The 14,466-nt window shown below is 47.5% G+C and overlaps 1 protein-coding gene across 1 annotated transcript in view; it reads right to left on the bottom strand.

Moving 5' to 3' along the window:
• Positions 1-14,466, bottom strand: part of SGPP2 (sphingosine-1-phosphate phosphatase 2) — a 34,719-nt gene that overhangs the window by 5,114 nt on the left and 15,139 nt on the right. The window contains exons 3-4 of the mRNA XM_064721190.1: positions 5,822-6,001; positions 3,570-3,659 (exon numbers count right to left, since the gene is read on the bottom strand). Of these exons, the coding sequence (XP_064577260.1) occupies positions 3,570-3,659; positions 5,822-6,001 (270 nt within the window). The remainder of the gene's footprint in view (positions 1-3,569; positions 3,660-5,821; positions 6,002-14,466) is intronic.

Below are 14,466 nucleotides of genomic sequence, written 5' to 3'. Positions count from 1 at the left end.
TAAGTAAAATAAAATGTGCATTTTTAAGAAGTCATTATTATTATAATAATGACTTATTTCATCAGCTTATTTCATCATTACATTTGTTAATTTGGTGTGTTTTATAATGCATGTATCAGTACAGTAGCACATGTATATAATTCGTAAGTAAACAAATTGTTTACATATATATGTATCAGTACAGTAGTAAATGTATACAATTTGTAAGTAAATTTGTAAGTGTGTATATATATATATATATATATATATATATATATATAGGAAGCCAGTGGTTTATTCTGTTTTCCCCCCATCCACCAATATCTGGGCTTTTCATTTTGGAAACTCCTCACTGGAAGTTGCTGGAGACTCAGGAGATGCCTGCCTGTCTGTGGCAGTCCCTTCATTCCCGGTGTGCATGGGCAGGTTTGATTTTTTTGAACACCCAGAGGAGGAGGGCAAGATCCATACCAACACCTACATTCAGCAATGCAGAATTAATGATGTCTCCCCTTGCCTTTACAGCCAAAGACAAGATGGGAAGAGGAGGGACGGCTCCGATTTCTGCGAGAACTCTGCAGACCCTCCCTGCCGTGCCCCCGGAGCAGGAGCTGATTTTTTCCCGGGGGTGGAGCTGCTGTTAGCACACCCAGGAAGCACATTCCTGCCCGTCTGCCTGTGTAAACAGATTAGCCTCTCGCCAAGCCCGCAATTATAAAGGAATTTTTAAATAAGGATTTTGCTCAAGGTGCAGAACTACCTGCAGAATTTAAAACCTGCGGTTGCTGGGAGGTTCATCCATCCTGCTGGGATGCTCCAGCTGCTTTGGCACAGACGAGTCATCCCCAGGCTCCATTTGCCTCCTCTGAAGCCCCTCTGCTGGCATGCAGCTCAGCCCTGCTCCCACACAGCCCCAAACATCTGCCCTGCTTCTCTGCTATTGCCAATCCGAGCAGAAAGAACAATTTTCCTGTTCTATTTGGTACAGGGTCACTTACTGCCTGCATCCCCTTACATTTACTGAGACACCACTCAGGCTCCTCAACTCCACTCCTAAGGACTGTGCTGCACAGTGTGTGAAGTACTGGGACTATGTTGGGTGTTTATCACCTTTAAAATACCTAAGGTAAATTCAGGATTATTGGTAGTATGAAAAAACCTGAAATACAGCCCAGCATAGGGGCAGGGGGGAGCTTCAGAACACACACCCCCACCTCCCCCTATGGGAAGTGTAATCAGAAATAAATGCATCAGCACTAAATGGGTATATCTCGGGGGGGGGAAACCTTCAGGGTTTTTGGGTTATAAAAAGTGATGGTTAGCACAGGACATTATTGTTTGTAACTCAAGGCAGTTGCAGTGCCAGTGAGGTTCTCCCCACATCAGCTGTGGCTCTGGAGGGAATGGCTCATATCATCTCCAATTGCTTCTTGTTTCTCAAAATTAAGCTCTAAAACCTTACAGATTCGCTGCTTTAAAGTGGGTCCAAACTTTTTTTTTTTTTTTTTTTACTTTGCCTTTTCCAGGTAACTCCTGATCCCCTCTGTACCAGGTCCTCAGACTCCATCATTTGAGACCTACAAGAGAGAACCCTGCATTTCCCCTGTTTTTCCACACACAGGGACACTCTGATGTTGAGGTGCTGGAGATGGGTGGTTGTAACTCAATTGCCTGTCAGCAGTCTGAGTGCATTGCTGCCACCCCATCCTCTGGCTGGGTGATGCTCTCCTGGTAACAGCCCAGGCCAGGGGTGTTTGTTCCCTTTTCCCTGGGCATGGTATTCATTCTGGCACAGCTGGAAGGATGCAGATGGCTCCCATACCAGCTGACTGCCTCTCCAGGAGGTCTTTAATGGTAATATCTCTTCTAGTGACATCACTGTTCTTTCTGATACCACTCCTCATTCAAAAGCAAGGCCAGCAGTGCTAGAATACAAACAGATTTGTAGAGCTGAGACTACAGAAGGTGAGACTCTCCACTGGAGCTGCAGGAAAGCACAATGCAACTGCCCTTGTCGCTCCTCCTCTGGTTCCTCAAACAGAAAAAATTCAGTTACACCAATCCATGGAGATTTGTTAGCCATTCCTTTGCTTCACTAAAATGCTATGACCACTTAATACATTTTTCCATCCTTTCTGTTAAGGTCTCAGTTAAAACCCCAGAGGCTCTTTCAGCTGATGGCTTGGCACTGCTGTGCCTCAGCCTGGTGATGTGACAGCTCAGGGCAGGAGCTGTCCCACCAAGGGGCACAAACAGCTCTGAACTTCTTCCCAAAGAGCCATCACTGCAGGTGGCACAGCAGAGCCAGTCCCTGAGGTGACAAGCTGCTGCAAAGAGGGGCTGTGTGTGACCACTGGGCCTTTCCCAGCCCCATCCCCACCACGGCTCACACAGGATAAAGACCTCAGCCAAGCACGTTTGCCCTTTTGGAAGGCAGCATTGCTCACACTTCAGCTAAGAAGCTTTTTTTAAAATTTTATTTTACAGCCCTTTTCTATCATGTCAAAAGCACAAAGGACTTTTTCTTCTTTACCCTAAAATCCATCTAAATTTAGAGGGGTCTTTCATTATGATGGGCCAGCAAGAGAAGTATGCAAAGAATTTTTACTGATTGACTTGAGGTCAGTAGCCCAGAAAGGGTGTCTGCAGCCTCCATGTAAGATATTGTTTTGATCCACTGGGCCTGAAAGGGAAGGTCAAGCTATACTTTATAGCTAACCTTAATCTCATGAGGGCTCCTTTTCTTACAGCCATCAAGTCTCATTATAAACATAATTATTACTTAGTAAAAAAGATTCAATTATTTATGCATATGCAACCAACAACATATCAAACTCCTGTGAGGAAACAGCCTGAAGTTTTTATCCATGTTTGGGAAGCTGGACCGCCCCTCTGTCCACTGTGTATAACAGATCAATAAAGTTTCCTCCTGTCAGGAATGAACCAGCTATCACAGGCACACTGAAATTAGCTCCTCCTAAAGCAGCGCCGATGTCTCTAAGCAACTATGCCCAACAAGTCTGTCATATAAAATCACAGCTATTTTATAATTATTTTCAGCCAAACTATTTGTGCATCTCAGTCCCTTGGGAAGCATTTCCTTCCAGCTGAAAAGAAGAAAACTGTCATTTCTGGGTGCCTGCCCGCGGCCAGGAGCCGTGCTGTGGCCGGCCCTCAGGGCAGCTCGCCGGCCACGCTTCGGCCGTGACTCACCGGGCCGCAATCCCTGCTGCCGGCACTCCCAGGCTGAGCCAGCCCCGGCTATTCTCGCTGAAAACAGCGATACTATTGCACAAAGGCCTTTGCTGAGGAGCAGCGTGGTTGCCCAAGAGCATTCCTCGCAATTAAACTTTCGAAATGGAGAGCTCCATTGAGGTGCCGGGCAGGGCTCACCCGGCTCGGCCCAGGCGCTGCAGCCTCCCCGTGCTGGAATCACCCCATGCGGACTCCAATTGCGACAGCCCGAGGGATTCCCGCAGCTCCCTTCGGTGCGCAGCCCCAAACCCAGCGGCACGGCTGTCTGTCCCTGTGCTGGCATGGCCACCAGCCTGGGGAACTGCAGGGAAGCAGAGCTGGAGGCACATCCTTACCAGGACTGTGTGCATCCCTGTGTAGAGCCTGCTCAGGCACACCAACGTCGAGAACACGAACGCTGCTGCGAGGCCGAGCTCAAATGGATACTGTGAAAAGTGGAAAAAATAATTAAATATATCATGAAACCAAGCAGCTGGACTGACATAAAGATCTTGTGCTGGGAAGGGGCTCCTGAGCTCTGCTTTCCCCAGGAGATGAATGTGACCTGAGACAAGGCCCCCTTAACCAACACTCAACCCTGCTGGAAGGTCATTTCATCTTCTGCAAGGTCTGGTCTCACTGAGGAGACATCTGGGTATAGATGGTATTTGCAGAATCCTTCTCTACAGTATCTATCTGCAAACCCCATGTTAGTGTTAAAGAGCTTACGGAAAAAGGCATGTTGTACACGGCATGGCTGAGGCAGCACTGCAGCCTGAGCTCAGCCAAGGGGACGGTGACAGCTGCAGAGTGTGACCAGGAGTGTGATCAATAGTCCTCGGGCAGCGGGCTGAGTGGGGAGAATCAATGTCTGGGCTGAAACCACAATCCAGCTATTAAAGTAGTCAGGACCACTCTTCCCCGTGACACTTAAAGGTTTAATTATCTTCTTATGAAGCTCATTTTGCCTAATATCCTCTCTGAGTAGCCTAAAAACATGGAAAAAACCATTTAAATAAATCAACATTAAAAAATTTTTAAAAGCTCCATTTGGTAAAGAATAATCTTAACATATTAGCCCTTAATTCACTCATTCAAACCCTGAAACTGAGTGGGCTGCTGGACTCCTTTCAGTCCATAAGGGAGATTTTTCTTTAAAGAGTAAACCAATTCAAAATATAAAAAAATGCAATTAATTCATCCAATTTGACACAAAGTCTCTATCTTCTGCCTGAGGCTCATGACTGACCAGGGTGGCCGCAGGTCAGCACAAAAATGCCTCTGTGGAAATTCTAAGCATAACAGCTCTCTTCTGACCCTTTCCTCTGGCATATTCCAGCCTGCTGAATAAAGAGCTCAGACCCAGCTGCAGATGTCACTCCCAGTTCATAAAACACTATTTTTCCTCATGTCTCTAAGCCTTTGGAGCATTTGCACCCACTTGACTCCTCCCTCAGCAGGCAGCCTTCAAGCTAGTCCAGATCAGTAATTGATGATTATTAGGGCATGTTGAGAAGATAGCAGCATAATGTACTGGGAGATTTTTCCATCTTAATAGAGGCAATTAAACCATTTAATTATTTGACAGCAGCTTTACAGTTTCACGGCAGTTTCCAGGAAGCATAAGACAGCCTGTGAAGAGCTGCGTGTCCCTCTGGTCACTTGTGGATTGAGGAGAAGGTGACGCTGACCAGGTCAACTTGGCAGCCCTGACACATGGGACGGATCTGGCTTCCAAATATATGACAATATATATGACAAATATTCCCTTTTATGTCTCCTTGTCCCCATGTCACTGTCAAGCTGCCCTGACCAATTACCACACATGGGTTTATCCTTTGAGAGAGCTGAGAAGCATTCTTAAATACAATGCAGCCAGGAAGTTATTATTGCTAGAGTACAGGAAACACAGGCTTGGATTCATTAAATGGAATGAAAATAATCATCATGGAGAAATGAGCTTCCAGGAAATAAACATTTTAGGAAGATGATGAGGAAAAATGATGAGATTTCCCCAAGGAGCATGCAGCTCCTACAGGGCAGTGAAGTTGCTGTTACTCCTCTGACAAGCATGTTGTGTTACTCCTCTTCCCAATCATGTTGTGTGCTGTTAGTCTAACACAGGCTGGAGCCAGGGGATTTCCAGAAATGCTTTTCCTTTCATACAGAAACCATGTGACACAGAGCTGCTTTGGTTTTTGCTTTGCCTGGGAGCCAGCATGTCCCAGTGTGCAGCACTGACTTGATGGGCATGGGGTGAACACAAAATGCTGGCTGCCAGGCACCTTCCCTGCATGGTCACCCCACGTGCAAAAACACAGTGACCCCACCAAACTACAGCAGGGCCGTGCAGCCTGCCAGCAGCTCTGAGAGGAGTCCATGCACAAAAAAGGGACATTTCCACTACATTTCTTTTTGTGTCTATTAGTGACCAGCTACAGGTAAGCACAGGGAAGAATACACATGTGTGAAAATAAATACAGAACTCCTCTGGAAGTAGCAACATCTTTGGATTTGCAAGCTTTATGTGGCTTACTGGAAGCAAGCCTTTTCTTTTCTTAATGTATTTTCTTTTTCTTCTTCTGTTTTTTTCTTTTTGTCCCCCTACCTTGTACTGGTTCATGGTTGCAATGAAGAAGGAGAAGGAGATGGCTGTAGCTGCCATGGCGTGGGTGGATGGCATCCCATACTCTGCATTCGTCCTCATCTCCAGCTTCACCACAGGTGGTGACAGGGGCCGAGGCCACTTCAGGATGTCCTTGGAGACCTGGCCTATGTACATCACTATCTGGGGACAGCAAAGGCCACAGGCTGTCAGTCAGCACAGGCAATCCCCACGCAGCCCACCCAAGAACCACCTGTATTTCTGTGCTTTTTCCTGCAGAATCCAGCCCTCCAAGCAGAGAATTTATCCCCTGAATTATTAAAGGAGTTTCCATTAGCTCAGCCAGCGAAGGAAGTGGCGGTTTTGCTGCACTCTGTGGTAACCTGAGCAGGAGTGGGACCAAAAGGAGGGTTGGCTGATGAGATTCAGCAATACAGGACACTGTGAGACAGACAGCTGGCTCCCACCCCATGCCAGAGAAGTTTAAGTTTCCTCCCTATCCCTTACAGCCCCTCCCCTGCCAAGAAAGCAGCCATAAGAGAAATTTTTCCACCCCACCTTCAAATCACAGCTGTGTCCAGCCCCAGCTCCCCCATTCCCAGCAGCTCCCAGTCACCCAGAGCTGCAGGAGCCCTGCTGGGACACAGCACCCCTGTGGTTATTAAATGACAGCCTCAGCATCCTCATAGAGACAGCAGAGGGAAAACTGGACAGGCAACATGAGCTACCAGTTCTCCTGCCCAACTCCCCAGTAAAGGGCTTCTGTTCCCTGCTTGGGACACCAGAGGTTTAAGCAAGGGCTGCATTAATTCGCTCCAGAGCACAGCACCACAGTACTTTTAGGGGAAATGTCACATTCTCAGGTCAGCAAGGCAAGCAGAGGCAAGGGGCAATGCTGTCCAGCAGCCCTGAGAGGTGCTGCCCATCCAGCCATGGGCATCCTTGGCTCCTCAGCACCCTCTTCCCAAAGGCAGTAGGCTCTCAGCATCCACAGTGAGCGCATCTGAGGAAAGTTAACCAGGCTGTCCCTGTAGGATGTATTTGCTTTCTGTTGTAGCCCTCCTCCCTTTACATAATGTAGCCACATATAGGCAGGGGAGACTTTTTAAAACAAAGCCAAGCAAACCTTTTTCCATTTTTTTTTCTTAGTACAAAAATCAGGTTAACTACCATGAAAGCTCAGTTGCTGTGTGAGACAGCTCACTCTTCTGCTTCTCATGCTTCCACCAGCAAAGGAGGGGGCTTAAAATAACATCCTTCCCTTGCTACTGGCGTTGGCCATATGCTGGAACAGCAACACAATCACCCACTGCCACATTTGTCACCAGGCACATTGCATCCCTCTCTCTCCCATCAGCCATTTAAAAAATGGTTTCACATTAAAAGAAAGATGGCAGGATTCAGGATTCACAAGTCAGGACCAGGAAAAAGCCAGTCATTCCTTCATCCTTCTCTCTACAGCACAGACACGCCAGAGAGTGCTAGACTTACAGCCAGCACCAGGGTCTGGAAAAGTGACTGCTGGTGCCTTTGCATCCTTTATCCCTCATCATGTGAATCACATCACTGCCTCATTATCAGCAGGTGGGACACACCTGGCTGCTCCTGTGGACACACACAGCACAGGGAAGGCAGTGAATACCCTGCCCCACACTGTGCACAGTAAACAAAGGCTCAAGGAACAAACATCTTTTAAAAACCTACTGTGTGGGTTTATTTAGTTAATGCCTTCAGTTTCCAAATGGATGCAGGCACATGTTTGGAAGTTAATTAAATTCCAAGGTTGAAAGAAAAATTGCTCTCTCAGGCAGAACATAAAACATTGAGGCTGCCATTTGTGATACCATCTGAGAGGCAAGGTAGGATGAGCCAGTTTATCAGCACTCCTCTATAATAATGACTTCCACTTGTGGAAGTATTATTAGCACTAGAACATAAGAGCATTGCAGAAAAGGAAATGAGTCATCTCAAAAATGAAGGCTATGCTAGGACTCCTGTGATGGTGAAAAACAGACTGAATGTTGGAGGTGGAATGGGTAAGTGAAAATATCAGGCATCCTCATAGCACCCTCCCCTTCCTGGCATCCTGGATTAAAGTCTGGCCCTTCTACTTTTTGGAAACAAATTGTATAGGCAGTAAGGAGAGGTGAGACGACTTTCATAGAACATGCAGGGGACTCCAGAATATGCCCAGACTAAGCACTGATCTTTGAAGAACCAGACCTTTGCCTTTAGCTCATTTGGGTACTATGCACATGACTTTACAACATTATCCTGAATTATGGCACTTGTGGGTGGGGTAAAACACCCCCCAGCAGCTGAACTGGCAGGCTGCCCGAGAGAATGAGCAGCAGGTGCACATTGCTAAAGGCCACCCTGCACAGGTGGGGCTGTGTCACCTGCACCCCACGGGCTGCAGGGGCTGGGGGGCACAGCTCTGTGCAGGCTTTGTGCAGGATTGCAGGGGCACAGCGCTGTCCAGGCTCTGCCCAGGCTCTTTGCCCACAGCACAGCAAAGCAAACAGAGCTCCTGGCAGAGCTGCCTGCCCTGGGCAGTGGGTGCCCTCCCTGGGGACAGCCCTGTGCAAGAGTGGCACTAGTGGGACCCAGTGGGCAGTGCCCACCCCTGCCCTTCTCTCATGCACATCCATGTTTTCCCAATGCAGTGGAAATGGCTCTGAACTCCACCGGGTTAAATTCTTGCAACAAATTTAAGCAATAAAAACAAGCAAACAACCAAAAAAAACCCCCAAAACTGTAAGCAACTTAAACCCAAGACCTTGCTCAGACTCTGGTGCCCACCACTACAGCTGGGCTGGCCTGCACTAAGGGCAATAGCAACCCTTTACAGCAAGCCAGGACTCCAGGTGAAGCAAAGGCAAGGCTTTATTGCCACTTTGGGTGAAGAGCATTACATTTTACTACACAAAGGCAATTGGCAGTTGCTATAGCAGCAAGACAGCCTCTGTAGTCTTTTTCGGAGAGCTTCCTCTTCATTTGCTCTGAGTCATATATATGGTCTATCTCCAAAAATACTTCTTCACCTGAGCCTTTGCATCAGGATAAACAAGACAAACCTATCCTTGTACTTTAACAGATTTTGCTTTAGTGAACAGCTGCAGAACCCAATTTGAGGCATTAGCATCCACACAGGTGTGAATACCTCTTCATTTGTTCTAACATCTGCAGGAGATCTCTCTGGGGTGTGAGGCTGCTCTCCTGTGCATTTGAGTGCCATGAAGTGCCCTGTTTCCCTGACATTCCCATGCCTCTGGTGTGTAAGTCAACCATGTAAGAGGAGGTTTTTTTTCACCTGCAGGTGTTGTCTGGCATTTGCAATGGTTTCCCCTCACTCCTCACATGCATCACTCCCATGACAGGACGCAAAAGCTCTGGAGGCAGATTTACCACCACAGTGCAGACTCACAGTGCAGGCAGACACAACTAAGCCAGTTCCCTGTGCAGAGGTGTGGCAGCACTGCCACAGAGTGCAGTTCCCCCTGTGGAAAATTCCTATGGCAGCTGCCCGGACCCTGAGCCTAGCAAGATTGAGGAAACATGCTCAGTGCTGCAGGTGGGCTTTGTGTGACATCCTCCTTCATCCCTGCCCTGCTACAACCCCTGCACAGGATGGACACACTTGAGCCTCCCACTGGCATATGAAGGTCAGGAGGAGCAATTCTTTTTTTATTCTGTAATATTTCAGCTAACAGAAGAGAATCAGATCATATTTGTTTTCAGCTTCTGATTTTGCAGCTGTTCTTATCTTCATTATTGATCTGTTAAAAGGACAAGACAAAATTCTAGAGAAGACATATGGTCAAATAGCATTGGCAATTTCTTTCCTGAGACTCACAGTGTGGCAGCCTGACTTTGAATCTGCTGGTTTAGCTCCAAAATAGAAACTCTATAACCTGGCCCTACAAACCCTGATCTGCAATGGTATATGTCATCTTCCCAGAAAGGAAATTTACAGTGTGAAAATGATCTTACTTTGGGTTTCTTTCACAAGCACTGTGCTCTGATAGGAGTGACCAAGCATATTGAAGAAAAAAAAGAAAGATGCACTATTAATAAACATTTGCAGATTAGTCAAGCAGCAGTAAAGACTGCATGTGGTTGCTGAGGCAGGCGTGACTTTGATTTCCCATACAGAAATTAAGCCAAGCACCCAGCCTGCACTGTCCTGTTCTCAGCCTCCCCCTAGTGCAGTGACCAGATAAACACTGCAGCAGATTCTGGCTGTGACTGTGTCCCTCAGGCATCACTCGGTTCAGAGCGGAAGAGGAGCAGGGCAAGGAAAAGCTTGTCCTTGTGGAGGTGCTTCTCCTACCCCCAGTCAATGCCAAGACCTAAGGCTTGGCTCCAGGAAAGCACACCATGGAAGTCACTGAGCAGCCCTGCTGGCCCCTTGCCCTGGCAGCAGCCCAGCTGGAGGAAGCCCTGCAGGGCAGAGGAGCCCCAGACAGCCCCAGTCTGGGGCCCTAAGCCACCCTCAGACTGTGACCTGCTCCCCAGCCCCTCCTGAAGCACCGGGCTGCTCCCCATGTGCCAACCCCACCAGCAGGGATGGGACCTTCCTGGAGCCCCACACACCCTGGCAGAGGGCAGCTGGCTCTCCTGGAGCCCCAGCACCTTGGCAGAGGGCAGCTGGCTCTCCTGGAGCCCCACACACCCTGAGAGAGGGCAGCTGGCTCTCCTGGAGCTCCAGCACCTTGGCAGAGGGCAGCTGGCTCTCCTGGAGCCCCACACACCTTGGCAGAGGGCAGCTGGCTCTCCTGGAGCCCCAGCACCTTAGCAGAGGGCAGCTGACTCTCCTGGAGCCCCACACACCCTGGCAGAGGGCAGCTGGCTCTCCTAGGGCTCCAGCACCTGCCATTTCCAGCATGGGTATTGCTTCCCAGAAAACTCATCAACCATTGAGCTGGCTGCACAGGAGCTTTGCATTTCCCAGGGGTTTGGCCAGGGCCCATGGGACATTCAAGGTCACGTTCTGCTGGTGGGATGCTCAAACCCTTGGGGTGTCCCAGCCACCATGGGAACAGCAAATCCAACAGACAGGTCTCCAGCCCACCAAGCAACACAGCATTCACAGCACAGGGGAGCCCAAGGCAGGGGAACAGGGAAGACACAGCATGGGCAGCTTCCAAAAAAGTTCTACATCTATATATATAAAAGGAAGGAGGACTTGGTCTTAATTCAGGCTCCAGAAACACAAAACCAGAACCAGATTAGCAGAACCCTGAACCTCCAGAAGCACAACCAGCCAACACCCTCACACATTCACTCTGTCTTTTAAAGAAGCCTTTAGATAAAATCTATAAGGTAGTTGACTGTCTTATAATGGGCTTAGAGAGGGAAATTTAGGTCCAGGCTCCTGGCAGCAGGGAAATGTACTGTCACATTGATCTGATTTGTCATCTGACATCTAAAACTGTAAACTGTTACACCTAGAAGTCCTATTGAAATACAAAAGGTTTCCAGTTGAAACTTCACCTTAAATGATTCAGAGCTTGTCTCAGTTATGAAAGCCTCATTGGCACTTTTTCTTCAAGGGTGGAGTACAGCTGCCAGCTCTTGCAAAATTCCCTTTCAATCAACACTTTATCAACTTGCACACACCATTTATTTTTGTATGCTGACATGTAGTTACTGATGTGCCTGAATACAGTTTTACATGTTCTTGTGCTGTGCAATATTTGGAGCTTGGCTTTCAAGCGACTGTGTTTGTCAGCAGCTCCAGGCTTGTTTCAGTGAAGTGTTGCAAAGGCACTAAAACTAACAAACATAAGAATTGTTAAACCCAAAGTTTGCTTCCAAGGGTGTTTTCAATCACTGCGCAGCAATATCAGTGGCATCACAATTGCAGGTGAACTCCTGCTGGTTAGGAAACTCCTGGTTACCCTGAGAGGGAGTTCAGGGCTCATCACTGCTGAGTAACCAAGTGCTGACAGCCTTTAGAAAACTGTTCCTTAGAAAAGCAAGATGGAAAGCTGAACTGCTATGGATTCAGACCCAGGGCCTGCTCAGATTGCTGCAGATGTCCCACCCAGTGCTGCTCAGGGAGCCCCGAGGGGCACACACAGCCTGGCATCACCAGACACCCAAACCCTGCCTCCCTTCAGAGGTGCCACCTCCCCTGAGTCAGCATTTATCACTGTCACATGCCAAAAGCTCCCACACCTGCCCCAACAAAGTCCTTGCTGGCCAGCTCATATTTACATTGCATAAATTAAAGTTTTATAGGCTATGAGGGGGTGTGGCCTGAGGAAAAAACACAGAAAAAGAGATTTCCAGGCATGCTGAAGAGCAAACTGAAACAGTAAGTATTTTTTTCAGGTCTCTGCCCTTGAAATTCCACACCAAAATAAAGATTTCAAACTTGAAGCAGTACAAAAAGCAAAAAACAAACAAACAGAAATAAAGTGAGCTTTCACTTCTTGAGCTGAGATGTGCAGTAAATTTAAAGTACATTTGGGGACTGTGTGAAGCTGTTTCTCATCTCTGCACTTCCTGGCTGAAATTGCACGAGTCACAGGCATCAAAGCCTTGCCTGTGCAGTTTCAAGAGTGTTTACCTCAAATTGCTGGAGAAGAGAAGCAAAGACACCAGGGGACCTCCGTTACTGACTCAGCACCTTGCTCAGAGGTTTCATGCAGTTGTTTCCTCCATCTGTTCACAAAGGTAAAGCCAAAGCCTGCATATATACCCTGAATCCTCAGAGGCAAGGCCCCATGGAAGCACAACATGCTGCTTTAGGCTGCCAAAGCATCTGGATGCAAAACCAGTCAGCATTTCCCACAGCCATCCACCTGAACAGAAAAGCACAAGCAGCTGGCTCTGGGGACCCAGGGCTGCAGAAGACATTTCTGGGTTCCAAGTCCACTCCTCTGCTGCTGCTGAAATAAACTCTTTATAATTTTTCTTTCTGCCCTTCACCCTTCTAGAGCTATTTCACAACCTTTGGCTTCAATTGAAATTATTTATGACTGCCCTATGCATGTTTCTTCTTGTGACTGTAGTTTTATTTTAAGAAGCTCCTTCCTTCCCATGGTTTTTTGCAGCCAGCCCCATTCTCTCTCCAGCTTCATTTTGCTAGGGATTTATCTAAGCTTTCAGTCTCTGCTCAGAAAATAGTGTGTTCTTTAATCATCCCTGGCCCTGCTCCAATTTGAAATTATCTTTCTCAAAAGGGGGTGACTGGCTCTGCATAAACTATTACAGATAAGATGGCAGGAAGTCTTTGTAAACACCATTAATGCTGCTTTAATTTTTAAGGGAAGAAACTCCCATGATTCATCCTGACCAACATTGTCATTTCCCACTTGCAGCAGAAATTCACAGTTTAAGTGGGAAACAGCCCAAAAGTACCACCCTCAGCACCCTCACTCTCCAGAGCCACTTCGCCTGGCCAGTGGTGTCACCCTCTGTGTCACCATCATCCCTGCCAGCCATGTTCCCAGCATACCCCCGTGCTTTGTCCCAGGCTCTTGAAAAAGTCATTGCTGGTCCACTCTCTCTCCCTGCTGAGGAGCTTCACTAACAACCTCTTCTCATCCTCAGCAATCCCTTTAAAGGAGAACTACTCCTGCCTTTCCCTTGGGGCTCTCCTTTGTTACCAGCCCCTTTCCCCAGATGGATAAGAGCCTTCTGCAGGACATGCCTGGGTCCTGCAATTATCCCTCCATGCTCTTCCCAGCCCTCCACTCACAGCTGTTGTCAGAGACTGTCAGGCTGCCTGGATTTGTACTGTCATCTAGCACAGTTCTTAGCCACACATCATCATCATCATGCATTCAGAAACATTTCTTCAAAATTCCATCACCAAAAACCTCCAATTCAGTTAAAAGCACAGCTCTGTGCCACTGACACCTTGGTGTTTCCCTTGCAGCTGCGACAAATGTCACATCCATGACCAAGGCATCTGGGGCCAGCCTGGACAGGGCTTGGGGCAGCCTGGTCTGGTGGAAGGTGTCCCTGCCCACAGCAGGGGCATGGAAACAGGTGATTTTTAAGGTGCTTTCCAAGCCAAGCCATTGTATGATTCTATGACTGTTAGATCAGCAGCAGCACTGTGAGTGCCACTCCCTGCTCACCTGCAGAGATCCTTCCAGTGAACATGCCACAGCATTGACACATGGCCTGCAAGGACATTTTTAGCCATTTCACAGTTACATACAATTAATGTTTTAAAAATACAGATTGTTTTAAATGCACGGGCTTGCAACAGTTTCCCCTTTTCAGTATAAAGTGCAGCTCGACAACTCAGTAAGTGAAAAATAATATTAATTATCATAATATCAGGTGCTTGAATACTCTAAGTCAGACTAGATCTGGCTAATACTCAGATGAGCTCCTTGCAAGGAAAAGACAAAGCAAATCTATAGAAATGCATGTAAAGTACTCCAAAGGCTCATTTTTTTGAGCAATATGCAAACCCAGAAAGCAGTGACTACCAATTTTCATCTTCTGTGGCACGTTTCCAGAAGCTGTAGGTGTACTCCTGGCCAAAACCCAGCTCTAGTTATGCTGTGTCCACCTACTTCTAAATTTCATCTGCAAGTTATTTTTCATGTTCTCTTTATAAAATATACTGACTAAAGTTATTGGCACAGAGCAACTGATGTATTCTGTCCAAGACCAGGTGT

This window comes from Zonotrichia leucophrys, chromosome 9, assembly GCF_028769735.1.
Source record: "Zonotrichia leucophrys gambelii isolate GWCS_2022_RI chromosome 9, RI_Zleu_2.0, whole genome shotgun sequence".
Taxonomy (NCBI): domain Eukaryota; kingdom Metazoa; phylum Chordata; class Aves; order Passeriformes; family Passerellidae; genus Zonotrichia; species Zonotrichia leucophrys.
The sequence above is the reverse complement of the archived record's forward strand: the minus strand, read 5'-3'. Positions and strand labels throughout refer to the sequence as shown.